The 27872-nt window shown below is 48.4% G+C and overlaps 3 protein-coding genes across 3 annotated transcripts in view; 2 read left to right on the top strand and 1 right to left on the bottom strand.

Moving 5' to 3' along the window:
* Positions 1–15088, bottom strand: part of LOC141730626 (uncharacterized) — a 44501-nt gene extending 29413 nt beyond the window's left edge. Inside the window, exons 1-2 of the mRNA XM_074549773.1 lie at positions 15064–15088; positions 12586–13389 (exon numbers count right to left, since the gene is read on the bottom strand). Coding sequence (XP_074405874.1) covers positions 12586–13389; positions 15064–15088 — 829 coding nt within the window. The remainder of the gene's footprint in view (positions 1–12585; positions 13390–15063) is intronic.
* Positions 15089–15879: 791 nt separating this feature from the next.
* LOC141730627 (uncharacterized) overlaps positions 15880–27872 on the top strand; it is a 32509-nt gene continuing 20516 nt past the window's right edge. The window contains exons 1-2 of the mRNA XM_074549774.1: positions 15880–15891; positions 17114–17832. Of these exons, the coding sequence (XP_074405875.1) occupies positions 15880–15891; positions 17114–17832 (731 nt within the window). The remainder of the gene's footprint in view (positions 15892–17113; positions 17833–27872) is intronic.
* On the top strand, positions 26870–27805 carry LOC141730613 (olfactory receptor 14J1-like). Its single transcript, XM_074549756.1, has one exon. The coding sequence runs from the start codon at positions 26870–26872 to the stop codon at positions 27803–27805; it is 936 nt and encodes a 311-aa protein (XP_074405857.1).

Consider the following 27872-nt stretch of genomic DNA (forward strand, 5'->3'; position numbering starts at 1 on the left):
AGCCTTTGTCAAGGCAGTCCATACGTGGTTTGGGCTGCGGTAGGAGATCGCAGGTGGGATGATCACCAGTAGGACGAGAAGCAGGCTCGGTCTCATGGCATCTCGAGGCTTCACACGAACAGTGGGATCTAAACTGGTACAAGGAACTTGAGACAGACATATATTACAAACTATTCCAGATAGGAGGCTTAAATGGAATTTCCTCCAGAGAACGTGTGCGGCGTTTTCTTCTCCAGGCAGCGTGAGCAACCTGGGGTGCTTCTGCAGATTTCTCTGAGACTTTGGGAACATAGGGCTTTACCCATTTGGAAGGAACCCATCTTAAACCAGAGGGGGTGGACACACAGACGTATCCACGTCCCCAAGTAACCAATTTGTAAGGCCCCACCATTTTCCAAGTCTCAGGGCCTTTACTAAAACCGGAGGTTTTTCTTTTATCAACTTGTGACTGCTCCCCCCAAAGTGGCGTAGGATGGGTGGGTTCAGGCTGTCAAAAGAACAATTCAGAAAATTGATTGTGAATAGTGCCCTGGATAACCGGATGTGGGGAGGTTCTACCTTCAGAACCTGTTGTTGCTGATCCAGGACCCTTTTAATATCACGGTGAGTTCTTTCTACAATGGCTTGACCTGTAGGGGAGTAGGGGATGCCAGTTTTATGCTCTACTCCCCATTGCTGTAGGAAGCTCCCGAATTGCTTGGATTTATAAGCAGGCCCATTATCAGTTTTCAGCTCCTTGGGGATGCCCATGAAAGAAAAAGCCTGTAAGAGGTGCTTAATAGCATCAATAGATGACTCTCCTGTGTGGGCAGAAGCATAGACCGCTCCAGAAAAGGTATCTACACTAACATGAACATATTTCTGCCGTCCAAAAGCTTGTATGTGTGTTACATCTGTTTGCCACAGTTCACAACTGTTCAGTCCCCTTGGGTTTGCTCCTGTACTCACTGTAGGGAGTGCATGTTGTTGGCAATTTGGGCACGTGGCCACAATCGCTTTGGCCTGTTCTCGAGTGATGTTAAACTGGCGAACCAGGCCAGGTGCATTTTGGTGGAAAAGCTGGTGGCTGATTTTTGCCTGTTCAAAAACATTTGGGAGAGTGGCCATCACTGCAGGTGCAGCAAGAGCATCTGCCCTTCTGTTGCCTTCAGCGATAAACCCTGGCAAGTCAGTGTGTGACCTGACATGCATCACATAAAAGGGTTGCTCTCGGTGAGTGACTAACTTTACCAGTTTGGAAAGCAATTCAAAAAGTGCGATGTTAGATACATCTTGCAGTATTGCTTGATCTGCTCTGGATACTACTCCTGCCACGTATGCAGAGTCTGTAATCAGATTAAATGGTTCTGAGAACCTTTCAAAAGCCCTAACAACCACAGCCAATTCAGCAACCTGAGGTGAACCTTCCACCTCAGCAATGTCTGTCTCCCACTGCTGGGTTTGAGGATTTTTCCAAGTCATAACAGACTTGTGTGACCTCCCGGACGCATCTGTAAAGACAGTTAGAGCCCTTTTTAAAGGTCTCCTACTTAGAGCAGTTCTTAATTTTAAAGTAAATTGAACATCTTGTTCAAACAATTTGTGAGCGGGCCGCGCTACCGAAAATTGTCCTGAGTAGGAATCCAGAGCAAACTGCAACACTTCATTTTCTTGAAACAATTGTTCCAGTATTTTCATAGTATTTTGACCTGATTTTAACTCAACTGGAATGTGAATGCACTTAAAATCACATCCTGCTAACTCCCTGATCCGGGTCCTTGCTTTCCGGATCAGTTCTGCTACCAGTTCCTGAGGCTTTGTCAGTCTCTTGGACCTTTTGTGACTGAGGAAAACCCATTCTATGATCAAGAGAGAGTCCCTCTGGTCCCGGTCCTTTTTTGGTGTGTCCTTTGCCTTAGGTGTTTGTTTTTCCTCCCACTGGAAAATAATTCCATGGAGGTGTGGCAACTTACCTAGGATGATAAATTTGAATGGCAGATCAGGCCGGCATCGGTGGGCCTGTCTTGTGGACATTGCAATCTGAACCTTTTCTAGAGCTTTCCGTGCCTCTGGGGTAATAGACCTAGGAGCACCTGGGTCCTCTCCCCCTTTTAATAAATTGAAAAGAAGGGCAAGGTCTTCATTAGTCAGACCAAGCCATGGTCTTACCCAATTCAAAGACCCACACAACTTGTGGACATCCGCAAGGGTCTTGATCCTTGGATTGATTTCTAGTTTTTGAGGAACAATGGTCCTATTTCCAATTTCTAAGCCCAAATACTTCCAAGGTGGCATCTTTTGAATTTTCTTTTCCTGGAGCTCGAACCCTGCAACAATCAATGCATCGATCGTTAGGTCAAGCGCATGTGTGAGTAAATCATCATTGGGGGCACACACAAGGATATCATCCATATAATGACAGATGATGGCCTTCTCTGTGGCTGCACGCACTGGGGAAAGCAGGGAAGAGACATACCACTGGCAGATAGCTGGAGAAACCTTTAATCCCTGAGGAAGAACGGTCCAATGGTACCTTTTCATAGGAGCTTCTGAATTGATAGAAGGGACAGAGAATGCCAAACGCGATGCATCATCAGGGTGCAATGGGATTTGGAAGAAACAATCTTTAATATCAATAACAGCTAATTTCCAATCTTGGGGAAGCATTGTTGGGGATGGCATACCAGGTTGGGGAGAACCCATATCTTCAATTACATTATTAATTTGTCGGAGGTCACAGAGGAGTCGCCACCTCTTTTTGTCAGCCTTTTGGATGACAAACACTGGAGAGTTCCATGGGGACATGGTCTCCACAATGTGGCCCTTTCTTAGTTGCTCTTGTACTAGTTCCTCAAGCACCTTTATTTTTTGTTTACTGAGTGGCCACTGTTTCACATCAACTGGTTCGTCTGTTTTCCACTTAAGTTTTTGGGTGGAGCGCTGTTGTTTAATGACTGCTGCACAAAAATGCTGTGGAGAGTCTGGAATATCAATTGTGACACCCCACTGGGCCATTAAATCTCTCCCTAACAAAGGTTCTGAATAATCTAACACAAATGGACGGATATTTGCCAATTGTCCGTTTGGACCCTCGAATTGAATAATGCTTTTGGATTGCCTTGCCAATTGCAGACCTCCTACACCTCGAAGGTGACCAGCAACATTTTGTAAAGGCCAGTGTGCTGGCCAGTCTTGTACTGGAATCACTGTGCAGTCTGCACCTGTGTCTACAAGCATCTCAATGCGTTTAGACTCCCCACCCCCACTGACATTGCACCACAATTTGGGTTTATCTGTCCCAATAACTTGGACCCGGGCGACTGTGGGCCCTTGTTTTTCGATATTTTCAGGTAAAGATGGCACAGGGATAGCTTGAGCAACAATTTGTCCCTTGGGAAGAAACAGGGGTGGGTGGAAACAGTGCAGGCTGAGAACAAATTGCTTGGGATCTGATGTTGTCATTCCCGGAGCAATTTCGATCTCTTGTGGTGTGTTTTTGTCCCCAGTGATGATGTACTTACAACGAATTTGGTTCCAAGTACCCTTCTGTTCAGGATTTACAGAGACAAAATGCCAGTCAGTGTCCTTCAGGTGGAGTGACTCTGTCAGCTGCAACCTGTAAGGCTCATTGACAGAAGATGCGGTTAATACAGAATCACTTAAATCATAACAAAGGTTATTTTGTTTCACTTTCAACAGTGGACTAGCAGACTTGGTCTTTGAAGCACCTGCTTCACTTACACAAATGTTAATATTATCGCGCGCTTGATTTGTTTTGCTACCCTTATTCTCTTGGCCTGCTCCTTTTATGTCTGCACGCCTGGCAGGCTGGCGCTTTATTCTTCGTTTTTTTGTTGTTGACCCGCCGGAGGGTTTGTAGTTCTCCTCCCCTGCCATTTCTAAATTCGTCAAATTCTTTTTTCAGGGGGCACTGGTTACTCCAGTGTCCTAGCTTATTACAAAGCAGGCATGGTTTAGTGGGCTCAACCATTGCTGGTCTCCGCTGCTGCCCAGGGTGCTGCTGTGCTGAGGGAAAGGATGAAGGGCTGGCAACAGCGACACGCTGGGATGGTCTTGGCAGCAGCTTTGGTCTGGTGTCTTCAGCCACAGTCATCAGAGGCACTTTCCTGTTACAGACTAGAAGCATATCTTTTAATGTAGGGGAAGGTTCCATAGGAAGGCTCAGGATTGCCGCTCGACACTGTTCATTTGCATTTGTAAACGCTATTTCCTCTAAAATTGCTTCCCTAGCATTTTCCTTTTTAACCTGTATTTCAATGGCTCTTGTTAGCCTTTCTACAAATTTCAAAAAAGGTTCTGATGGTAGTTGTTTGATTTTACTATCGGGCTCAAAAGGCCCCTCAGGTTGGAGGGAAAAGAATGCTTTTTCAGCTGCTTCTTTTACTTTCTCAAGTGTTTCTGTGGGAATTGCAGCAGCTTGGACTGAGGGAGAAGACCATTGGCCTTCACCACAGAGGTGCTCCATGGTGATAGGGTTACCATTGTTGTCTTTTGCTGTGTTTGGATCAGCCTGTAAGCCTGGGAGAGCATCTTTTAGCAGTTGTTTCAATGCTGATTCCCATAATTTGAATTCCGTGGATGTCATGACACATGAAAAAATTTGTTTTAAATCATGTGGAACCACAACAGTCCTACTTAATTCAGAATTTAAAAGTCCACGGAAATATGGACTGTGTGGACCATATTCTTTATGAGATTTACAGATCTCTTTAATCAATTGTCGTCCAAAGGAGCTCCAATTAGCAGTAGGGGCTGCTCCTGCTTGAGCTGCAGGCTGAAACGTAACAGGAGCCAGTGACAACATGGCACCATGCATTGGGTCTGCTGTCCCCTGCTCTGAATCCCTGTAATCAGAAGCATTGGGATCACAGCTACAGGTTTGGGGACAGGCAGTGGGTGTGTCCCCACCGTGGGAACCCGGGGAGGGGGCGGGGAAAGGGAGCCAGCAAGGGGCGGGGATACCGTGGGAACAGGGGGCGGGGTCAAGGGGCTGGCAGGGGGCGGGGATACCGTGGGAACAGGGGGTGGGGTCACCTGGTGACATCAAGTCAGCAGACGCCCCCTGGGAGGAGTAGAGGGGCGGAGCTGAGGGTACTGCAGGAAAGGCGGGGGGAGGGGGGAAGGTGTCACGAGGAACAGGAGGAGAGGGGGATGGGGATGGAATTTTGGAATGCTTAAGAGGATTTTGGGAAGAAGAAGACCAGGTTTGGGAAGATGCCACGTGGCATCCACCATCTTGTGCACCCCCTAGGGACTGGGGGCCATTTTGGACATCACTGCTCTCCGGAAAGCTAACACGTGCTCTGGGTTTTAGAGGAGGGGATACAGGGGATTGGGAAAGACACGCAGCCTGGCCAGGGCTCTGTGAACAAAACAACTCAGGTATTCTTGCACACTCTGGGAGCCGACTTCCCAATGAGTTTGCACTCTTTACAATACCAAGTTTTGGGGAAAGAGGTTTAGGGGTTTTAGAGCAGGGAGGAACAGGGAGAGCAGAGGTACATGGCTTTACATTTGGCTTTTTCTCCATTTCCTTTTGTTTGAGCAATGCTGTTCAAATTTGTAAACTCCAGAACACAAATTTAGCTGAGGGTAATTTGCCAGATTGTCCTAAGGTTATCAATTCATTCCCAACTTTATCCCAGAATTGAATATTGTGGATTTCTTCAGGGGAAATGTTTGGGAACTGCAGAAAAAGCCATCTTATAAACTGTTTCAATTTTCCTTTAGAGAATTTCACATTACTCTTGACTAAAATGCTAACAATATTATAATACACTCCCCTTTGTACAATGCTAAGTTTGGAACCCATGTTAGATGTAAAAGGCAAAGTACTGAATCCCGCCTGACCAAAAACAAAGCTAAAATCAGCTACCAATTTCTAAAAAAAACCACAGATAGAAAGCGATAACGAGCAGACAAAAGCTTCACAATGCAGCTGTATATACTGCTTTCAAAATTCCCGGGCAGCAGCAGCAGGGCACGCCCTGTCGAGCCGAGGCAGAAACAAAGCCTCCCCCGCTGTGGAATGCAGCGCCCCCGGTGGAGCAGAGAGAGCAGCCACTCCACGTGGCAGCCGAAACCGGGACGCCCCCCGCCGCACCGCGTGTGCAGAGCACTCCCGACCCCGCAGGTCCCCCGGCCACGTGGAAAGAGAGCCCCCCCCCTCCCCCGCTAAGAGAAAGAGAAAGAAAATCTCCTAACACGTGTCTGAGCACGCTACTGAGCCGGGGCCGCTCCGGCGCGAATTTTAAAAGACAGTGAAACACACGCAGAAAATAAAGCTAGAACGCTATGAATTCTTGTCTGTGGGGCTGCGCAGCCAAAAATGCAAAGGCAAAAAGGAACAGAACTCGCGGCAGAGTCTGTTTTTGAGCTTCTGCTCTACCGAAAGTAGAGATACTCACGTGAAATGGAAGCTGTAGGCTGGGTACAGGCAGGCAGGTCTCCACCGGAAAAGGACCTCTCTCTGGGTGCAAGAGAGGCTCCCCTTTTCTTCCTCTGAAAAATCTGCTCACCACAATGAAGCTGGGCTTTCCAGAAGGTGCCGAACAGTCCACGAAACTTTTTCTGGGAATATTCCCAAAGTCTCTAGCTGGGAGTCTTGAAGCCAGGCTCCTTTCAGCTGGATGCACGGCTGCCAGAGCTTCTCTGAGGAACTGCGAGTCCATTTTCGGGCTGCAGAGTCGAGCCCACCCACAGGGACGCCAATATATTGGAATATGTATCCCAATATAACCAGTTAGATGGTGCCTAGGCCAGTTCTGACCCTCGCTGCTGGGCCAAAGGCAGCACTGTGGTGTTTTACCCCAGAGATACCTTGGCTGGCGGCAGAGTGCAGCGGGGCACAAGACAGGACTCCATTCTCCTCAGGAGAGAGAGCTTCTGGCGATAGTGGAGAGAAAGGGAGTGGATTCTGCTAGAAGGTTGCCAGATGTTTATTCCATGAGTACAGAGATGTCTGCACTGGGCCACTGCTGCTAACAGAATGGAGGCCGCATGGTCTCATTAACATTTTAAACTCAGGGCAGGGGAAGGGGAGGGGACAGGTGAGCCACCAACCAGGTGAAGGGGCAGGGTCTCAAGGGACTAGGGACACCTATCACACGATGCCTTGCTGGTATGTTAGCCTGATTGACAGGGCACACTCACCGAGGGGCGAGGGGGAAGGGAGAAGGTAAAACAGGATATTGCAACACACCACAACAGGTACACATCTTTATGTCAGTGTTAATGAGGCTCATACATATTGCAAAGGCGAGCTCACTATTGGCTAGTAACTTATCAGCCAACTACGCTTACTTCTGCATTCTTGTGGATATTTTATTGAAACTTTTCTTCGTATTTCTGCCAAAGTTGTTCTCCCTTATCCCGTTGTTGCACTAGGGGCACAATGTCCTTGCCTGTTATTGGACACTGACTACTGACTCCTATACTTGTCCCCTTGAAGCTTAACCAGCGGCATTATGTCGACGTGACCTTTCTCAGCTAGCCAACTGTCCACAAAGCTCTCCACACTTCCCTCATTTTTCTGTTGGACAAGCATAGTCTGATTAAATGCAGGAGATATCATCCTTTGCACCATGTTCTGTAAGCAAATGCTAAAACACGGCAAATTTAACACTACTAACAGAGCTATAATGCCCAGTAAAATGCTAACTTTAGCAACAGAACGTAACCATCATCCCAGGCCTAACGATGAGAGCCATCCATCAATACCGAAACCTGATTCTGCCTGTAAGTTTCCAGTTAACCTTCACAATTCTGCGAGCTGGGTATGGATGGACTGCAAATGGTCAGAAAGATTCATGCAACACATGCCCTCAAATTCTTCACAGCCATGGCCTTGTGCAAGTAAAAGAAAGTCAATCACAGCTCTATTCTGAAGCGTTGCATGACAAATAGGATCAACATCAAGCAAAAGGCTAGAAAGTGCCAAAGAGGTGGCATTGGTTTACTTTGCAAGCCAGCATCCCAACTTATTTAGGGCACCATGGGCACCTGCAGCTGCCACCCCTGGAGTCAGAAAGGATGCTGCCATTATGGCCCCTGAGGACCAAAATTATACATCATCCCGACAGTCAGCAGTAAATGCATGGATCATTCTCTTATGTCGATGATGGCGGCGGCTCATGTTTAATATCATGGACGTATTGGGTGTAAGCAGAGAAAGCCAGCCAATTGTACATGGCCCCCCTGTGCAGCATCAATGGGACACCAGGCCAAGCACAGTCCCCACAGATTAAGAAGTAACCTGCTGGCACTTGAATAGGGTTATTTGATGAGATTGATACTTTCCCTGTGGTATGATTGCACCAAGCTGTTGCATTACAATACAGATCCATGCTCGAAGTTACAATAGTGCAATTGTTTTTTGCTGAAAGCTGGCTTCTATGGTTAAAATTAACACATGCATCTGCCATCACTGAACCTAACAGCTCCAATTCTTGGGGTTCCTGTGGTGCTATGGGGAAGTGAGAAACCCATTGGTCCCAATTATCTACCCTTGTCCTGGGATTGTCAGTTTTGCAGGTGGGTACACTTGAGGGACATGGCCAGGGATCTGCTGGTAGCCCAACCAAGCAAGTTGTAAATGGGTTACCGGGAGAAGGTAATGACAGGCAAATAGCCTCCTGGTTAGTTAAGTTTGCCAGGCTGACCCAAACGTTACTCTTAGGCTGAGGTGGGGCCCATGCATGATGAGTTTTCACTTTTCCGGCCGCATCTGCACTGTCTGCTAATAGGGTTAGGATTAGCAAGGTAACAGCATAAATTTGCCACATCACCCTGGTCTCCCCAGGCACTGCTTTGAACCACCCAGACATTTGAGAGATAAACATGTTTCCCACAAGTCGTTAAGAATGTCTCTTCTTTCTTTTCCCCTTCTTTCTCCTTGATCTGCCCAGCTTTAACCTCTTTAGGTCTCTCAGACAATTATCCCATGCTTGGTTGGGATCTTGATCTGCAGAAATTGGATCTATTATACTTGTCTGTGAAAGAGGAATACCCCTACCGCACTTAATCTGTAAAATATGTGACTTGGACTGTCCCAAAGCACGTTTAACTAAATGCTGGGTTTCCCACCTAAACCATGCAATAATTTTCTGTTGTGGTGATTCATAGAACTCTAACCCTTGGAAGCCAGGTAATCCTGTAAAAGGCCTGGAGTTCTGCTTGCCAGGAGCCCAACTGCCAATAAAATCCACAGTTCCTGCACCACAAGTCAGGTAATTTGGTCTGATGTACCCACTTACTTTGCTGACAGCCCCCACAAAAAAACAATACCCATGCAGCACACTGTCTATTATGACAATCAATACTAGCTAGGTTCCTAAGCCCTCTAAACTCAAACATAGAAAGTGCTTGAAGCGGGCTTAGTATATAATCTAAAGATTTACACCGATGAATCGCTCGGTCGATAGCCAAACTACACTGTCCTTTCAGCTTAAGAAGTATTGGTCGAAGGATGATCAACAGCTTCGTCTCCACTCTCTGACGGTCTTCTGCACTCAGTTGATGGAGTTCTGGTGGTTCCATCTAACACAGGTGCTCGGGTCCATTTAGCAGGTACCCATAAGGATCCTGTAGGGGTAGAAACACAAAGATATCCGCGGCCCCAATATAACACCTTAGCAGGACCTTGCCATTGTCCTGTTTTGGGATCTCTGTATTTTACCCATACGTCTTGCTTTACACTTTCTTTCTCCTGTACATAGTGGCGAATTACAGCAAGAACCTTGCTTTCCCCAAAAACACACAAGTGATTTAAAATAAATAAACACCTTAACAGTCTTTCTTAAGGTTCTCTAATATCCTTGTATTTACCTAGATATCTTTTCAAGGTACCATTAGCTCTTTCTATGATTGCTTGCCCTGTCGGGGAATTAGGAATGCCTGTCACAGGTTCTATCCCCCACATTTGCATAAACTGCTTTATTCTTTTGCTGCAATAGGCAGACCCGTTATCTGTCTTAATACACTGTGGCATTCCCATTACAGCAAAGCGGCTGCTGAGATGCCTCTCCACTTTTCCGGCTTTCTCACCAGTCTGTGCTGTGGCCCATATAAAATGACTATAGGTGTCTATAGTAACATGCATATACTTCATCCTACCAAACTCAGCAACATGTGTGACGTCCATTTGCCAGGTCTCATTTGTACTCAACCGTCTTGGGTTAACTCCCAGACCTAACCCGCAGCCCCCATTGTGATGACTACATATGGGACAGGCTTTGACTATTGCCCGTGCCTCGCCCATAGATATCTGAAATTCTCTATGGAGACCTTTTGCATTTTGGTGAAACATGGAATGTGCCTCTCTGGCCATGGTCTGCCTGGGAATTGGAGTCATTTGCGTAATTGAGACTAGCTTATCTGCTCGTGCATTACCCTCTCCCAGACCAATATCCCATTTGTGACTTCTGAGATGGATAACAGAAAACGGATGTGTTCTCAGCTTAATCGCCCTCTGTAATTGAATAAACAGTTCATGTAATCTCCTATTTTGAACCTCTTCTATAGAGGCATCCTCTATTCGCTCGCACACTCCTGCAACATACAAAGAATCTGTCACTATGTTGAGGGGCCCCGAAAAATGCATCATGGCCAACAAACAGCCAATAGCTCCATCGTTTGTAAAGTATCCCACTCGGAAGCCTGAAGAATCTGATGGTGCCATTGTCCCTTTTCCTGCCAGGTCACTGCAGCAGTTCTTGATTTTCTTCCTGCATCCGTGTAGGCTGTTAAAGCATCTGACAGGGGCTTCTGTGATCTTTTTGGGCATTGAATCCAACCCCACCACCCTATCCAGTTCAATGGTATATTGGGAATATCATCAGTGGCAATCACGCTTCCAGCTCCCAGCAGGGCCTCTTGTAATTCCACACTGTTTATCAGGTACCAGGTCAATGTATCTTTCTTCATTGGTACCCATATCTGATCAGGCTCCTTTCCTGTAATCTGTAATGCCCGTTCACGACCCTTCTTTAGTAGGTCAGCCAAAATTTCGATTTTTTGAAGAAGGGTTTTATGCTGTTCAAGTGGAGGAGATATCCATTCTAAGGCCCACGCCTCCCCCATTTTTCTGTTTTGCTGAATGAGTGCACCCAGTAAAAATTTAGTTCCACACCAAACTGTCAGCTGTATGGGGAGGTTAAGATCTCGTCTCCGGACACTGCCTTGGGTTACACAGTCCAATATCTGCTGAAGTGTCTTAACCTGCTCAGAGGTTATATGGACAGGTTATGCTGGGTCAGTCCCTTTTAGTACAGGTCGAAGTTCATCTAACAACTCATTTGGGATGCCCACAATAGGGTGCAGCCATTGCAGATCACCAAGTAACTTTTGAGCATCATGCAATGTATGTATTTTAATATTCAAATGCAATTTCTGGGGGATCCCAACCTGATCAGTAAGTGCCCATCCCAAGTATTTCCAGGGTGCAGATAACTGAATTTTTTCAGGAGCTGCAACCAAGCCATGTAGATCCAGGGCCTTATGTATTTCTTGAATTTGTTGACCTGTAAAAGGTTGCGGCTGTGCAAAGAAAATATCATCCATGTAATGAAAAATGGTTGTTTTGGCCCAGGCCTGTCGCAAAGGTTGTAAAGCATTGTCAACATACAGCTGACACAAGGGGGTGCAGTTGCACATTCCCTGTGGGAGAGTAAGCCATTCACATCTCTTGTCTGGTTCTTCCCTATTTAAAGCTGGTAAGGTAAATGCAAACCTCCGAGTGTCTCGAGGGTGAAGAGCAATAATAAAAAAGCAGTCCTTAAGATCTACAATTAACAGTGGCCAGTCCTTTGGCAACATGGCTAGGTTAGGCAAACCTGGTTGTAAGGCTCCCATAGGCTCCATTTGTTCATTTGCAGCCCGTAAATCCTGTAGCAAACGATACTTTAATAACAAAAATAGGTGTATTCCATGGGCTTACTGACAACTGTAAATGACCCTGCTCATATTGTTCTTGTACTAGTACATGTGCTTGTTCCAGACTTTCCCTTTTTAATGGCCATTGCTTAACCCACACTGGTGTGTCCGTGTTCCAAATGAGTGGGATTGGGAAAGTCCATGCAATGGCCATTAGCCCAAAGAGTACTCATTTAGTGTACTCAATAGTGTCAGCACTACCCCCATTTGAGCCAAAATGTCCTGACCAATGAGGCACTGCACAGTAGGGGGCAAAGGCACAACTGAGAAAACACTCCAAAAAATTTTTCCATCGATAGTTACTGATAACATGGGTGATTTCCTTGCAAGCGTTAAGTTTCCAACCCTGGTAACTGCTACAGTGGTTGGCTGTAAGGGCCAGTTGTGGGGCCAGCAAACCGGGCTGATAATGCTGGAGTCTGCGCCAGTACCTAATAAACCTTCCAAGGTTTGCCTGTCACCCTGATACTCTATCAATACAGCACATTTTGGCTGATCGTTTAAGCTCATTGTTAACAAAGTCCTCCAGTTGAGCCAAAGCCCCGTTCCCCCTGGACTGTGATTGATGAGGGGGTAATGATTTAGTCATTTGTTCCAATGGAACTAATTGAGCTATCCTCTGTCCTTTCTCGATTTGTATCGGTGGAAAAGGGCAGCGAAAGGGCCGCTCATCCGTGTGAATCCTCTGGTGCCTGACAAGATGAGAGCTGGTATGAAACCTCTTCCTGCATTTATCACACTCACAGGGCTTCTCCCCAGTGTGGCTCCTCAGGTGGTAGATCAGGTGGGAGCGCTGGCAGAAGCTCTTCCCACACTCCCCACACTCGTAAGACCTCTCGCCAGTGTGGATCCTCTTGTGGACAATCAGGTTCGACTCGTGGGTGGATCTCTTCCCACACTCAGGACACTCATAGGGCCTCTCCCGGGTGTGCATGTGCTGGTGGCTGACAAGGGAAGAGTTGTACTTGAAGCCTTTCCCACAGTCGGGGCAGAGGAAGGGCCTCTCCTCTGTGTGAGTGCGCTGGTGCCTGAGGAGATCAGAGCTGGTCTGAAACCCCTTTCTGCATTTATCACACTCGTACGGTTTCTGCCCAGTGTGCCTCCTCATGTGGACGGTCAGGTGGGAGATCTGGCTGAAGCTCTTCCCACACTCCTCACACTTGTAAGACCTCTCCTTGATGTAGCTCCTCAGGTGGACAGTCAAGTTTGATCTCCGTCTGAAGCTCTTCCCCCACTCCTCACATATATAGGGCCTCTCCCCCGTGTGGATTCTCATGTGGCAGATCAGGTTGGATTTCTGGCTGAAGCTCTTCCCACACTCCTCACATATATAGGGCCTCTCCCCCGTGTGGATTCTCATGTGGCAGATCAGGTTGGATTTCTGGCTGAAGCTCTTCCCACGTTTCAAGCACTTCTGGGGCTTCTCCTTACCCTGAAGCTGCTCATGGACCACCAGCTCTGACCTCCAGGCACCTCCCCAGTCCAGGGTGGGCCTTTCCCCCTCAGATCCCTGAGATCTGCGTTTGCAGCCCCTCCTCGTGCGGGATCTCCAGGGTTTTTCCTCCCCGTTGGATTCCTGTGCTGTGGGGCTGCTCAAAACAACTTCTTCCACAAGGTTCTGCTGTGGGGATTTGTCCTCCCTGCTCTTCATCCTCAGCTTCTTGTCTGGGGGAGGAAGGACAAGGAGAGGATGGGTTGGGGCAGGAGGAATGCCCAACAAAATGCTCTCATACCTTGTTTTTCTCTTGGAAATAGGATTTCTCATTACCAAACCTCAGCCCAGTCTCTGAGCTCAGTCTCTGGGAACACCCACTGCTGATTAATTTTATCAGTCATTCAGTGAATCTCAATGGCCCATTAACAGAAGATATCTCCCTGGAGGGATGATGGGTTGTGAAAGAGATAAAATAAACCTGCTGGTTTTACCAGCTTGCCCGTTAATAGAGAATATCTGCCCTGGTATTAGGAGGGATGTGTCATGAAAGTGATAAAGAACACTGCTCCACCTGGTTTCAACAGATGGTGATAAAATACATACTGCTGGTTACATCTTGCATTGCAACATAAGACAAGATGGACATGGACCAGGGGCTGATGCCAGGCACGGTGGACACTAGGAATGGGATGACACTGGGAACAGACCAGAGAGCGACAACAGGCAGCGGGGACAATGTGTCGAGGTGACACCAGTGGGTGTTCCCAGAGACAGGGCAACAGACCGGGCTGCAGTTTGGAAATGAGAAAAACAAGGTATGAGAGCATTTTGTTGGGCATTCCTCCTGCCCCAACCCATCTCTAGAAGTCTCCAGACATTTTGTGTCCATAAAAACCTCCAGACCAAAGAAATTTAGTTGGAAAAACCCTCAGAAATACCATCCTTAAGCTTGCCAAGACTTGAATGTCTCATGATTATTCCAAAAAAGAGCTCCCCATGAATTGCCCCTCTCTGGTCTCTCAACTTTGGACTTCTTGGAGTCCTGCATCTATTGAGCGTTCTCCTCTCCAGGGGTCCACACCCTCTCCAAGCTGCCACGGGAATCCCCAGGGTCGCCCCTCTCTGCTCTTGTGACCTTGGGCTTCTGGGCCTCCCCCTTCTCTGTGCTGCTGGGGGTTCCCTGCAGCCCCTGGGGGTTCCCCAGATCTCCCTCTCTGGGCTCCCTCTTAGCGATGCCGGGGCTCTTGGTGTCTCAGCGGTCCCGTTTCCCCTGGCTCTGCTCCAGGCTGTGGGGAGCTCCAGGGCTTCCCCCTGGCCAGGGTGTTCCCCTCTCCAGGCTGAATCCTGGCAGTCTCCTCTGTCTGGGCTACACACTTCGGTGTCCCAGTGTTCTCCCCTCTCCTGTCCTTCCCCACGAAGAAACAACCTCCCAGGACACCGCCAAAATCTCCCCAATGGCCATTTGCAGCCTAGCTTTGGAGTCCTTTGAGCTCCAAAAATGCCCCCATCCCCCAAAAAATACCCACCTATGGAGCACCCAGGATATTTGGTTGAGCTCCCCCTCTGTGATCACCTGAGATATGGGGGGGAAATGCCCCAGGGTCCGGGAGTGCTGCAGAGAAAGCAAGGGCTGGAGTGTGTGTTCCCCCCGCTTCCACTTCCCACTTCTCCTTCTCTCAGCCAGCTCTTCCTCCCACCCGTCCTCCTCCTCTTCCTCTTCATCCTCCACACCTCCTCCTCCTCCTTCTCTTGTTCCCTCCAGCCCTTGTCCTGCTGCTTCTCCCTCCCTGCTCCACCATCCCATTCCTCCTGCCCCGTTCCCGCAGCCCTCGCAGCCCACGGCAGGAGCGGGGATGGAGCCGGGACAGGTCGGGATGGGCAGTGCGGGGCTCTCAGCTGCTCCCACCTGCTGGGGGCAGGGAGGAGCAGGAGGAGGAGAACCCTGTTTGGGGAGAAGGAGAGGCAAACTGGGAAAACTGGGGGCTGCACATCCACACTGGGGCTTGCTGGGGACCCTGGTTGAGGCCTTCCAGCCCCTGGGGCTCCTATCGGGCAATCTGGGAGGGGGGAACACAGACAGGAGTGGGGGATGCCAGGAATTGAATCACTGGGAGGGACTGGGCTGTACTGGGATCATCCTGGGATCATTTTGGAAGTGAGTAGGAACCTGCCGGGCCAATTGAGACCACGTTAAGGGCTAATGTGATATACTGGAAGTGACTGGAATCATTCTGAGAGTGAGTGGGAGCTGCTGTGAGCAACTGGGAGCACGCTGGGAGCAAATGGCATCACACTGGGACTGATTGTGTTGATGTAGCTGGAGGCAGCTGGGGATCATACTGGGATGGACTGGAAGCAGCTAGGATTACACTAGGACCATACTGGGAATGGTGGTACATGACTTGGATCGTGTTGGAAGTTACTGGGATCATACTGCTGTTAAAAGGGAGCAACTGGGATCACACTTTGGGCTACTGAGAGCAACGGAGAGTGTCTGAGGTTGGAAATGCAAGATGTGGGTGGGGGTATGTATTCTATTGCCATCTGTTAGAGGTGGGGCAGTTATCTTCTGTTAATTGGGCAGTTTTCTTTATCTCTTCCACAAGCCCTTCAGGGAGATATCTTCTGTTAATGGGCCATTGAACCTCACTGCAGGACTGATAAAATTACATCACCCTATTGGTAGATGTTCCACCCATGGGGAGGAGCCAGGCATTCCTATCTGGGTATAATCAGAGATTTGGAACATCACAGTCAGGCTTTTCCCACTGAATTCCCAGAGGAGCAGCGTTTCTTCTCCACTGGATTCCCAGAGGAGCAGCTTTTCTTCTCCACTAGATTTGCCGAGGAAGACCAGACCTATCTACACCACCACTGGACCTTTGGAGGAAAACTACACCCTTTTGCAGGAACCACTGCTTCAACAGAAGCACATCTGTCCCTCCAGGAGGACTGCAGCCACCATTTAATTGGAGTGCAACAAACACCCTGACTAACAGGGTGTCAGCTTGGATTCTGACTCTGTCAGTGGCTTTTTGTCTACTACTGCATTTTTCATTTTATTTTTCCTAGCAAAGAACTGTTATTCCTATTTCCATATCTTTCCCTGAAAGCCCCTTAATTTCAAACTTATAGTAATTTGGAGGGAGGGGGTTTACATTTTCAATTTTAAGGGAGGCTCTGCCTTCCTTAGCAGACAGGCAGCAGGACCATCAAACCCAACGTGCCCAGCCCTTGTTTTCCCCCAAGCCAGGATTTCCTGTTTCTAAACCTTGGCCTGATGCAAAAGGAGGAGGTCGTGAGGAAGAGGAAGATGGCCCAGCAGCCCCAAGCAGGTGAGGAGGAAGTCAGTGCCCCTTTCCCCCTTTCTCCTGCTCCATCTCCCACCCCAGCACGGCCCCTGGCTGCAGGACAACCCTGCTGCCAAAGCCGTCCTGCTGGGGATGCACTGGGGGGATCTCCTTGCCTTCCCTCTGGCATGGAGGCAAATCCCATCCTCTCCTTGTCCTTCCTTCCCTAGACCAGGAGCTGAGGATGGAGAGCAGGGAGGACAAATCCCCACAGCAGAACCTTGAGGAAGAGGCTGTTTTGAGCAGCCCCACAGCACAGGAATCCAACGGGGAGGAAAAACCCTGGAGATCCCGCACGAGGAGGGGCTGCAAACGCAGATCTCAGGGATCTGAGGGGGAAAGGCCCACCCTGGACTGGGGAGGTGCCTGGAGGTCAGAGCTGGTGGTCCATGAGCAGCTTCAGGGTAAGGAGAAGCCCCAGAAGTGCTTGAAACGTGGGAAGAGCTTCAGCCAGAAATCCAACCTGATCTGCCACATGAGAATCCACACGGGGGAGAGGCCCTATATATGTGAGGAGTGTGGGAAGAGCTTCAGCCAGAAATCCAACCTGATCTGCCACATGAGAATCCACACGGGGGAGAGGCCCTATATATGTGAGGAGTGGGGGAAGAGCTTCAGACGGAGATCAAACTTGACTGTCCACCTGAGGAGCTACATCAAGGAGAGGTCTTACAAGTGTGAGGAGTGTGGGAAGAGCTTCAGCCAGATCTCCCACCTGACCGTCCACATGAGGAGGCACACTGGGCAGAAACCGTACGAGTGTGATAAATGCAGAAAGGGGTTTCAGACCAGCTCTGATCTCCTCAGGCACCAGCGCACTCACACAGAGGAGAGGCCCTTCCTCTGCCCCGACTGTGGGAAAGGCTTCAAGTACAACTCTTCCCTTGTCAGCCACCAGCACATGCACACCCGGGAGAGGCCCTATGAGTGTCCTGAGTGTGGGAAGAGATCCACCCACGAGTCGAACCTGATTGTCCACAAGAGGATCCACACTGGCGAGAGGTCTTACGAGTGTGGGGAGTGTGGGAAGAGCTTCTGCCAGCGCTCCCACCTGATCTACCACCTGAGGAGCCACACTGGGGAGAAGCCCTGTGAGTGTGATAAATGCAGGAAGAGGTTTCATACCAGCTCTCATCTTGTCAGGCACCAGAGGATTCACACGGATGAGCGGCCCTTTCGCTGCCCTTTTCCACCGATACAAATCGAGAAAGGACAGAGGATAGCTCAATTAGTTCCATTGGAACAAATGACTAAATCATTACCCCCTCATCAATCACAGTCCAGGGGGAACGGGGCTTTGGCTCAACTGGAGGACTTTGTTAACAATGAGCTTAAACGATCAGCCAAAATGTGCTGTATTGATAGAGTATCAGGGTGACAGGCAAACCTTGGAAGGTTTATTAGGTACTGGCGCAGACTCCAGCATTATCAGCCCGGTTTGCTGGCCCCACAACTGGCCCTTACAGCCAACCACTGTAGCAGTTACCAGGGTTGGAAACTTAACGCTTGCAAGGAAATCACCCATGTTATCAGTAACTATCGATGGAAAAATTTTTTGGAGTGTTTTCTCAGTTGTGCCTTTGCCCCCTACTGTGCAGTGCCTCATTGGTCAGGACATTTTGGCTCAAATGGGGGTAGTGCTGACACTATTGAGTACACTAAATGAGTACTCTTTGGGCTAATGGCCATTGCATGGACTTTCCCAATCCCACTCATTTGGAACACGGACACACCAGTGTGGGTTAAGCAATGGCCATTAAAAAGGGAAAGTCTGGAACAAGCACATGTACTAGTACAAGAACAATATGAGCAGGGTCATTTACAGTTGTCAGTAAGCCCATGGAATACACCTATTTTTGTTATTAAAGTATCGTTTGCTACAGGATTTACGGGCTGCAAATGAACAAATGGAGCCTATGGGAGCCTTACAACCAGGTTTGCCTAACCTAGCCATGTTGCCAAAGGACTGGCCACTGTTAATTGTAGATCTTAAGGACTGCTTTTTTATTATTGCTCTTCACCCTCGAGACACTCGGAGGTTTGCATTTACCTTACCAGCTTTAAATAGGGAAGAACCAGACAAGAGATGTGAATGGCTTACTCTCCCACAGGGAATGTGCAACTGCACCCCCTTGTGTCAGCTGTATGTTGACAATGCTTTACAACCTTTGCGACAGGCCTGGGCCAAAACAACCATTTTTCATTACATGGATGATATTTTCTTTGCACAGCCGCAACCTTTTACAGGTCAACAAATTCAAGAAATACATAAGGCCCTGGATCTACATGGCTTGGTTGCAGCTCCTGAAAAAATTCAGTTATCTGCACCCTGGAAATACTTGGGATGGGCACTTACTGATCAGGTTGGGATCCCCCAGAAATTGCATTTGAATATTAAAATACATACATTGCATGATGCTCAAAAGTTACTTGGTGATCTGCAATGGCTGCACCCTATTGTGGGCATCCCAAATGAGTTGTTAGATGAACTTCGACCTGTACTAAAAGGGACTGACCCAGCATAACCTGTCCATATAACCTCTGAGCAGGTTAAGACACTTCAGCAGATATTGGACTGTGTAACCCAAGGCAGTGTCCGGAGACGAGATCTTAACCTCCCCATACAGCTGACAGTTTGGTGTGGAACTAAATTTTTACTGGGTGCACTCATTCAGCAAAACAGAAAAATGGGGGAGGCGTGGGCCTTAGAATGGATATCTCCTCCACTTGAACAGCATAAAACCCTTCTTCAAAAAATCGAAATTTTGGCTGACCTACTAAAGAAGGGTCGTGAACGGGCATTACAGATTACAGGAAAGGAGCCTGATCAGATATGGGTACCAATGAAGAAAGATACATTGACCTGGTACCTGATAAACAGTGTGGAATTACAAGAGGCCCTGCTGGGAGCTGGAAGCGTGATTGCCACTGATGATATTCCCAATATACCATTGAACTGGATAGGGCGGTGGGGTTGGATTCAATGCCCAAAAAGATCACAGAAGCCCCTGTCAGATGCTTTAACAGCCTACACGGATGCAGGAAGAAAATCAAGAACTGCTGCAGTGACCTGGCAGGAAAAGGGACAATGGCACCATCAGATTCTTCAGGCTTCCGAGTGGGATACTTTACAAACGATGGAGCTATTGGCTGTTTGTTGGCCATGATGCATTTTTCGGGGCCCCTCAACATAGTGACAGATTCTTTGTATGTTGCAGGAGTGTGCGAGCGAATAGAGGATGCCTCTATAGAAGAGGTTCAAAATAGGAGATTACATGAACTGTTTATTCAATTACAGAGGGCGATTAAGCTGAGAACACATCCGTTTTCTGTTATCCATCTCAGAAGTCACAAATGGGATATTGGTCTGGGAGAGGGTAATGCACGAGCAGATAAGCTAGTCTCAATTACGCAAATGACTCCAATTCCCAGGCAGACCATGGCCAGAGAGGCACATTCCATGTTTCACCAAAATGCAAAGGGCCTCCATAGAGAATTTCAGATATCTATGGACGAGGCACGGGCAATAGTCAAAGCCTGTCCCATATGTAGTCATCATAATGGGGGCTGCGGGTTAGGTCTGGGAGTTAACCCAAGAGGGTTGAGTACAAATGAGACCTGGCAAATGGATGTCACACATGTTGCTGAGTTTGGTAGGATGAAATATATGCATGTTACTATAGACACCTATAGTCATTTTATATGGGCCACAGCACAGACTGGTGAGAAAGCCGGAAAAGTGGAGAGGCATCTCAGCAGCCGCTTTGCTGTAATGGGAGTGCCACAGTGTATTAAGACAGATAACAAGCCTGCCTACTACAGCAAAAGAATAAAGCAGTTTATGCAAATGTGGGGGATAGAACCTGTGACAGGCATTCCTAATTCCCCGACAGGGCAAGCAATCATAGAAAGAGCTAATGGTACCTTGAAAAGATATCTAGGTAAATACAAGGATATTAGAGAGCCGCAAGAAAGACTGTTAAGGTGTTTATTTATTTTAAATCACTTGTGTGTTTTTGGGGAAAGCAAGGTTCCTGCTGCAATTCGCCACTATGTACAGGAGAAAGAAAGTGTAAAGCAAGACGTATGGGTAAAATACAGAGATCCCAAAACAGGACAATGGCAAGGTCCTGCTAAGGTGTTATATTGGGGCCGCGGATATCTTTGTGTTTCTACCCCTACAGGATCCTTATGGGTACCTGCTAAATGGACCCGAGAAGCTGTGTTAGATGGAACCACCAGAACTCCAACAACTGAGCGCAGAAGACCATCAGTGAGTAGAGACGAAGCTGTTGATCATCCTTCAACCAATACTTCTTAAGCTGAAAGGACAGTGTAGTTTGGCTATCGACTGAGCGATTCATCGGTGTAAATCCTTAGATTATATACTAAGCCCGCTTCAAGCACTTTCTATGTTTGAATCTAGAGGGCTTAGGAACCTAGCTAGTATTGATTGTCATAATAGACAGTGTGCTGCATGGGTATTGTTTTTTTGTGGGGGCTGTCAGCAAAGTAAGTGGGTACATCAGACCAAATTACCTGACTTGTGGTGCAGGAACTGTGGATTTTATTGGCAGTTGGGCTCCTGGCAAGCAGAACTCCAGGCCTTTACAGGATTACCTGGCTTCCAAGGGTTAGAGTTCTATGAATCACCACAACAGAAAATTATTGCATGGTTTAGGTGGGAAACCCAGCATTTAGTTAAACGTGCTTTGGGACAGTCCAAGTCATATATTTTACAGACTAAGTGTGGTAGGGGTATTCCTCTTTCACAGACAAGTATAATAGGTCCAATTTCTGCAGATCAAGATCCCAACCAAGCATGGGACAATTGTCTGAGAGACCTAAAGAGGTTAAAGCTGGGCAGATCAAGGAGAAAGAAGGGGAAAAGAAAGAAGAGACATTCTTAACGACTTGTGGGAAACATCTTTATCTCCCAAATGTCTGGGTGGTTCAAAGCAGCACCTGGGGAGACCAGGGTGATGTGGCAAATTTATGCTGTTACCTTGCTAATCCTAACTCTCTTAGCAGACAGTGCAGATGCGGCCGGAAAAGTGAAAACTCATCATGCATGGGCCCCACCTCAGCCTAAGAGTAACGTTTGGGTCAGCCTGGCAAACTTAACTAACCAGGAGGCTATTTGCCTGTCATTACCTTCTCCCGGTAACCCATTTACAACTTGCTTGGTTGGGCTACCAGCAGATCCCTGGCCATGTCCCTCAAGTGTACCCACCTGCAAAACTGACAATCCCAGGACAAGGGTAGATAATTGGGACCAATGGGTTTCTCACTTCCCCATAGCACCACAGGAACCCCAAGAATTGGAGCTGTTAGGTTCAGTGATGGCAGATGCATGTATTAATTTTAACCATAGAAGCCAGCTTTCAGCAAAAAAAACCATTCCACTATTGTAACTTCCAGCATGGCTGTGTATCGTAATGCAACAGCTTGGTGCAATTATACCACAGGGAAAGTGTCAATCACATCAAATGACCCTATTCAATTGCCAGCAGGTGACTTCTTAATCTGTGGGGACCATGCTTGGCCTGGTGTCCCATCGATGCTGCACGGGGGGGCCATGTACAATTGGCCCTGTAAGCTGTCTCTGCTTACACCCAATACGTCTGTGATATTAAACATGAGCCGCCGCCATCGTCAACATAAGAGAATGTTTTATGCATTTACTGCTGACTGTAGGGAGGATGTAAAATTTTGGTCCCCAGGGGCCATAATTGCAGCATCCTTTCTGACTCCAGGGGCGGCAGCTGCAGGTGCCCATGGTGCCCTAAATAAGTTGGGATGCAGGCTTGCAAAGCAAACCAATGCCACCTCTTTGGCACTTTCTAGCCTTTTGCTTGATGTTGATCCTATTTGTCATGCAACGCTTCAAAATAGAGCTGCGATTGACTTTCTTTTACTTGCACAAGGCCATGGCTGTGAAGAATTTGAGGGCATGTGTTGCATGAACCTTTCTGACCATTTGCAGTCTCCATCCATACCCAGCTCGCAGAATTGCGAAGGTTAACTGGAAACTTACAGGCAGAATCAGGTTTCGGTATTGATGGATGGCTCTCATCGTTAGGCCTGGGATCATGGTTACGTTCTGTTGCTAAAGTTAGCATTTTACTGGGCATTATAGCTCTGTTAGTAGTGTTAATTTTGCCGTGTTTTTGCATGTGCTTACAGAACATGCTGCAAGGATGCCATGCCTGCATTTAATCAGACTATGCTTGTGCAACAGAAAAACTGGGGGAAGTGTGGAGAGCTTTGTGGACAGTTGGCTAGCTGAGAAAGGTCACGTCGACATAATGCCACTGGTAAAGCTTGAAGGGGACAATGCAGGAGTCAGTAGTCAGTGTCCAAGAACAGGCAAGGACATTGTGCCCTTGGTGCAACAACAGGATAGGGGAGAGCATCTTTGGCAGAAATACGAAGAAAAGTTTCAATAAAATATCCACAAGAATGCAGAAGTAGGCATAGTTGGCTGATAAGTTACTAGCCAATAGTGAGCTCGCCTTTGCAATATGTATGAGCCTAATTAACACCCAAATAAAGATTAGTGCCTATCAATAAAGTTCGCTATTTGCTGATCACTCATATTGCATGCCGCATTTCTCCCACCAATCCCAACATTCTTATTATTCTTTCTTTTAGTTGCTATTAATAAACTTTTCTTTATATGCTTTTAAAGTTTTGAGCCTGTTTTGCCTTTCTCCTAATCCTATCTCACAGCAGGAAATGAGTAAGAATATTCTAGTGAGTGCACTGGTAATCAGCCAAAACTGAACACACCACAATAATTGATGCATTCACCAAGAAATCTCAAATTGGAGAACCAAAACATAAAAGGAAACCTTCCTGATGAACTGCATGAGACCAGAGCGAAATCAAGGCAGAGCCATGGTTTGTCAAGAATTGCTTGATCCTAATGAGCCCCGTGGTGCATTTTGACCTGAGCACTGGAACCTCATGGCCTGAGAGGAGATGGCACAAACCTTTCCAGGAGGAAAAGTCAGAGGAAACACCCAAAGTGTCTCAAAGCATGAATGGGTCATACTGAGGTCCATCCTCAACACAGGCTCCTCATGGACTCTTTGGAGGAGAGATTTGGAGGCCAGGATGGCACAAAAACCTCTCAGAAATTCAGTGTGGAAAGGAAAATCCTTAAAAGTACCTAAAAGTATCCTTAAATCCTTAAAATACCTTTAAAAACCTTGAGTACCTCAAAGTATTAATGAGCACCACTAAGTTTCAGTACAAAGCTCTCAAGGGACTCATTAAAGCAGAAAATTGGGGCCATGATTGCATAAACCTTTCACAGACTCTGTATCAAAAGGAAACCACCAAGTACCTTAAAATAACTGAAGTACCCTGAAGTGTTAATGAGCTCCACTGAGTGTTGTTACTGACAAAGCCTCTCCAGGGATTAATTACAGCAGATAATTGGAGGCCATGATTGGACAAACCACTCAGAGACTCCAAGACAAAAGCCAAACCCAAAGTCCTTTGAAAAACCTGCACAGAGGCTCCTGGCACAGAGGCAGCTCCTGGCAAGGGCAGCGCTGCAGAGAGACAGCTCTGGCCAGGAGCAGCTCCTGTGCACAGCCCAGCAGGGCTGGGGCACTGCCTGCAGCCACCCTGGGCACAGCACAGAGGCACAGAGGGGTTAAACTCAGCCTGGGCTGGCAGCACAGAGCAGAGCTCACTCAGAGCTCACCAGAGCAGAAATCATCCCAGGTTTGAAACAGTCATTCCCTGGCTGTGGGAAGAGAAGCTGCAGTTCCTGCAGGGATCTCCTGGAGCTGGCACATCCCACAGCTTTGAGGACCTTTCGGGAGGACTCTCAGAGCTGTTCCAGGGCAGGGCTGTGGCCCTAGGGCAGGGCTGGCTTTCCCTGCTGCCCCAGCCCAGGCACAGCCCAAGGCAGCTCCTGTTGCCAGGCTCTGCTGCAGGGCTGAGCATCCGGGGCTGCAGCCAGGGGTGCCCGGGGCTGTCCTGCAGAGCAGGGTCCTGCAGCCCAGGGCGCTGTGCTGGGGCAGGGACTCTGCTGCCTGCCAGGGACAGCTCTCAGCCGGCCCGGGGAGCTGCTCCCAGCGCTGGGGAGAAGCTGTGGGGGGAAGGAGCCACCCTGAGCAGGGCAGGGGCTGCTGCTGAGAGGGGCTGGGTGGGGCAGGGCTGCTCCCAGCTCCAGACCAGCCTGGGCACAGCTCCGGAGGGCGCTTCCCAAAGAAGGTAAGCCTGGGTTTGCTGAAATGATCAGGAGTTTCCCTGAGAGTGTTTCCAATTTCGTACTTGGAGAAGGGGGGGAAAGTTGGGGTGATGACAAAAAGATTTTTGCATTTTATACATTTTTCATATATTCATAGCTCTGTAAATTACTATTAGATAGTTGTAAATCTACAATCCTTACTTAACACTACTAAAATCTTAATTAACAGTATTAAACTACTATTATATACCTATGTAATTATAATCCTTAATTAACTCTAGTACGTTTCCTAACCTTTCTCTTAGATTTTAGAACAATAAGCTCACTGTCTAAATACATTTCTGAAATACTGTCGTATCAGCCTTATTATCCAATAGTCTTATTATCAGGAAGAGAACTTACAAAAACACTTTTCTAATTGACCAGAATGTGAACAATCACAACAAAAAGTGAAGGCAAAGAAGCCTTTGGACCTACTCCAATGGGTTGACCCAGAGGTGTGTAACCAGGGCAACTGAATCTCCTATTGGATGTTCCTGTTAAATATCCTAATTAATCAACCTTAACAAATTGCTGAAATCAGGGGCCAGGATGTGCTACATCCCCACTGGGACACCTGAAAACTTCCTATAAGTGTCTCTTTTTTTACTTTACTGTTCTAACATTACTGCAAGAGTTTTTTTTTTTTTTCTCTCTTGATTATAGAAAACAGAGGGATGAGAGAAGCAGAACAGGAATTGTAATCCCAGAATCACAGAACACTGTGAGTTGAAAGGGACACACAGGATCATCCAAGGAATGGTTGAACATTTACAGAGACTCCAGAAGTGTAACTTAAGCTGGTCAGTCTCTCTGCTGGGAGCCTCCCAAAGGGCCCTCAGCCACTCCTCAGCCCTGGACAGCAGCAGCATCACCTTTGCAGGGCCCAGCAGGGCTCTCCTGAGCTGGCCCTGCCCAGCTGCACACAGAGCCCGTCCCAGCCAGGGCCCTGCACACAGGCAGGTTTCTGTAGAGCCCCGGCCAGGGCACACAGGCTGGGATGGGCTCTGTGAGTGCTGGCAGGGACAAGGCTCCCTGAGGAGGGAATGTCCAGGCCCAGGGAGATGCTCAGGGAAGGAGAGGGGCTGAAGAGAGCAGTGCTGGGAGCAGGATGAGGGCACTGTTGGTGTGTGGGAGGTGCCGGGCACAGCTGGGCACGGGAACACTGTCCTGAGTGCCCGGCTGTCTCAGCCCTGCCCTCTCAGGCACAGCACCACAACATCTTCTCTTGGTTCTGCCCTGCCCTGATATTGTCACTGTTATCTGCTGCTCTCAGAAAGGCTCTGGCATTTGCAGCAGCTGAGTCAGGCTCTGCCCTTGGCATTCCTGCCAGGAAGGGCTGTCCATGGGAATGGGGTGTCCAAGCTTCCCTGGCACCTCTGGGGCTGTGGGCAAAGAAGTCCATGGGAAAGGGGAATGGGCTGAGCCCCCTCCCTGAGATCCCATCATGGGCAGAGCCAGGGATCTCCTTGCTGTGCCCTTCCAAGCTCTGAGCTGCCCTCCTGGGTGCAAATCTGTGCCAGAGCCTCTGGGAGTTCCCTGAATGTCCCACAGGGAAGGGCAGAGCTGCCACAGCTGAGGAAATGCTGTTGGGTTTGCCAAGGGAGCTGTGAGTGTCCTTGGCACAAGGGGGTGCTGAGACCTTGCCCAGAGACCTTGAGAGAGGGTGAGACATTGAGGGATCCCTCTACTCTGGGCAGGGTCTGGTTTATCCCAGGGTGTCCCAGGAGTGTGACTATGCTCTGATTGCAGCCAAACGATTTCCCAGAGCAGGAACAAGGGTGGGTGAGTCCCAGCAAGAGGAACTGTCTGCAGGGAATGGCCCAGGTTTGGCTCAAAGCAGCTTCTCCTGACTTGTCATTGTCCTTTTCTCCATAAACAGGTCCCCATGTGCAGCCCCAGCAAATGTCCAACAGCAGCTCCATCAGCCACTTCCTCCTGCTGGCATTGGCAGACACGCGGCAGCTGCAGCTCCTGCACTTCTGCCTCTTGCTGGGCATCTCCCTGGCTGCCCTCCTGGACAACGGCCTCATCATCAGCGCCGTAGCCTGCGGCCACCACCTGCACACGCCCATGTTCTTCTTCCTGCTCAACCTGGCGCTCAGCGACCTGGGCTCCATCTGCACCACTGTCCCCAAAGCCATGCACAATTCCCTCTGGGACACCAGGAACATCTCCTATGAAGGATGTGCTGCCCAAGTATTTTTTTTTGTTTTCTGTGCTCTAACAGAATTTTATCTCCTGACCGTCATGTGCTACGACCGCTATGTGTCCATCTGCAAACCCCTGCACTACGAAACCCTCCTGGGCAGCAGAGCTTGTGCCCACATGGCAGCAGCTGCCTGGGCCAGTGCCTTTCTCAATGCTCTCATGCACACAGCCAGTACATTTTCCCTGCCCTTGTGCCATGGCAATGCCCTGGGCCAGTTCTTCTGTGAAATCCCACAGATCCTCAGGCTCTCCTGCTCACACACCAACTACCTCAGGGAATATGGGGTCATTGCAGTAACTACCTGTTTATGTTTTGGCTGTTTTGTGTTCATTGTTTTCTCCTATGTGCAGATCTTCAGGGCTGTGCTGAGGATCCCCTCTGAGCAGGGACGGCACAAAGCCTTTTCCACCTGCCTCCCTCACCTGGCTGTGGTCACCCTGTTCCTCAGCACTGGCACATTTGCTCACCTGAAGCCCCCCTCCATCTCCTCCCCATCCCTGGATCTGGCCCTGTCAGTTCTGTACTCGGTGGTGCCTCCAGCCCTGAACCCCCTCATCTACAGCCTGAGGAACCAGGAGCTCAAGGCTGCAATGTGGAGACTGATGACTAGATGGTTTCAGAAACATTAAACTGCTGGCCAATTTCTGTCAATCACTTCTAATAAAGTTGTCTTTGATTCTTCTTCTTGATTTCCTT

Source organism: Zonotrichia albicollis, chromosome 11 (assembly GCF_047830755.1).
Source record: "Zonotrichia albicollis isolate bZonAlb1 chromosome 11, bZonAlb1.hap1, whole genome shotgun sequence".
Lineage (NCBI taxonomy): Eukaryota > Metazoa > Chordata > Aves > Passeriformes > Passerellidae > Zonotrichia > Zonotrichia albicollis.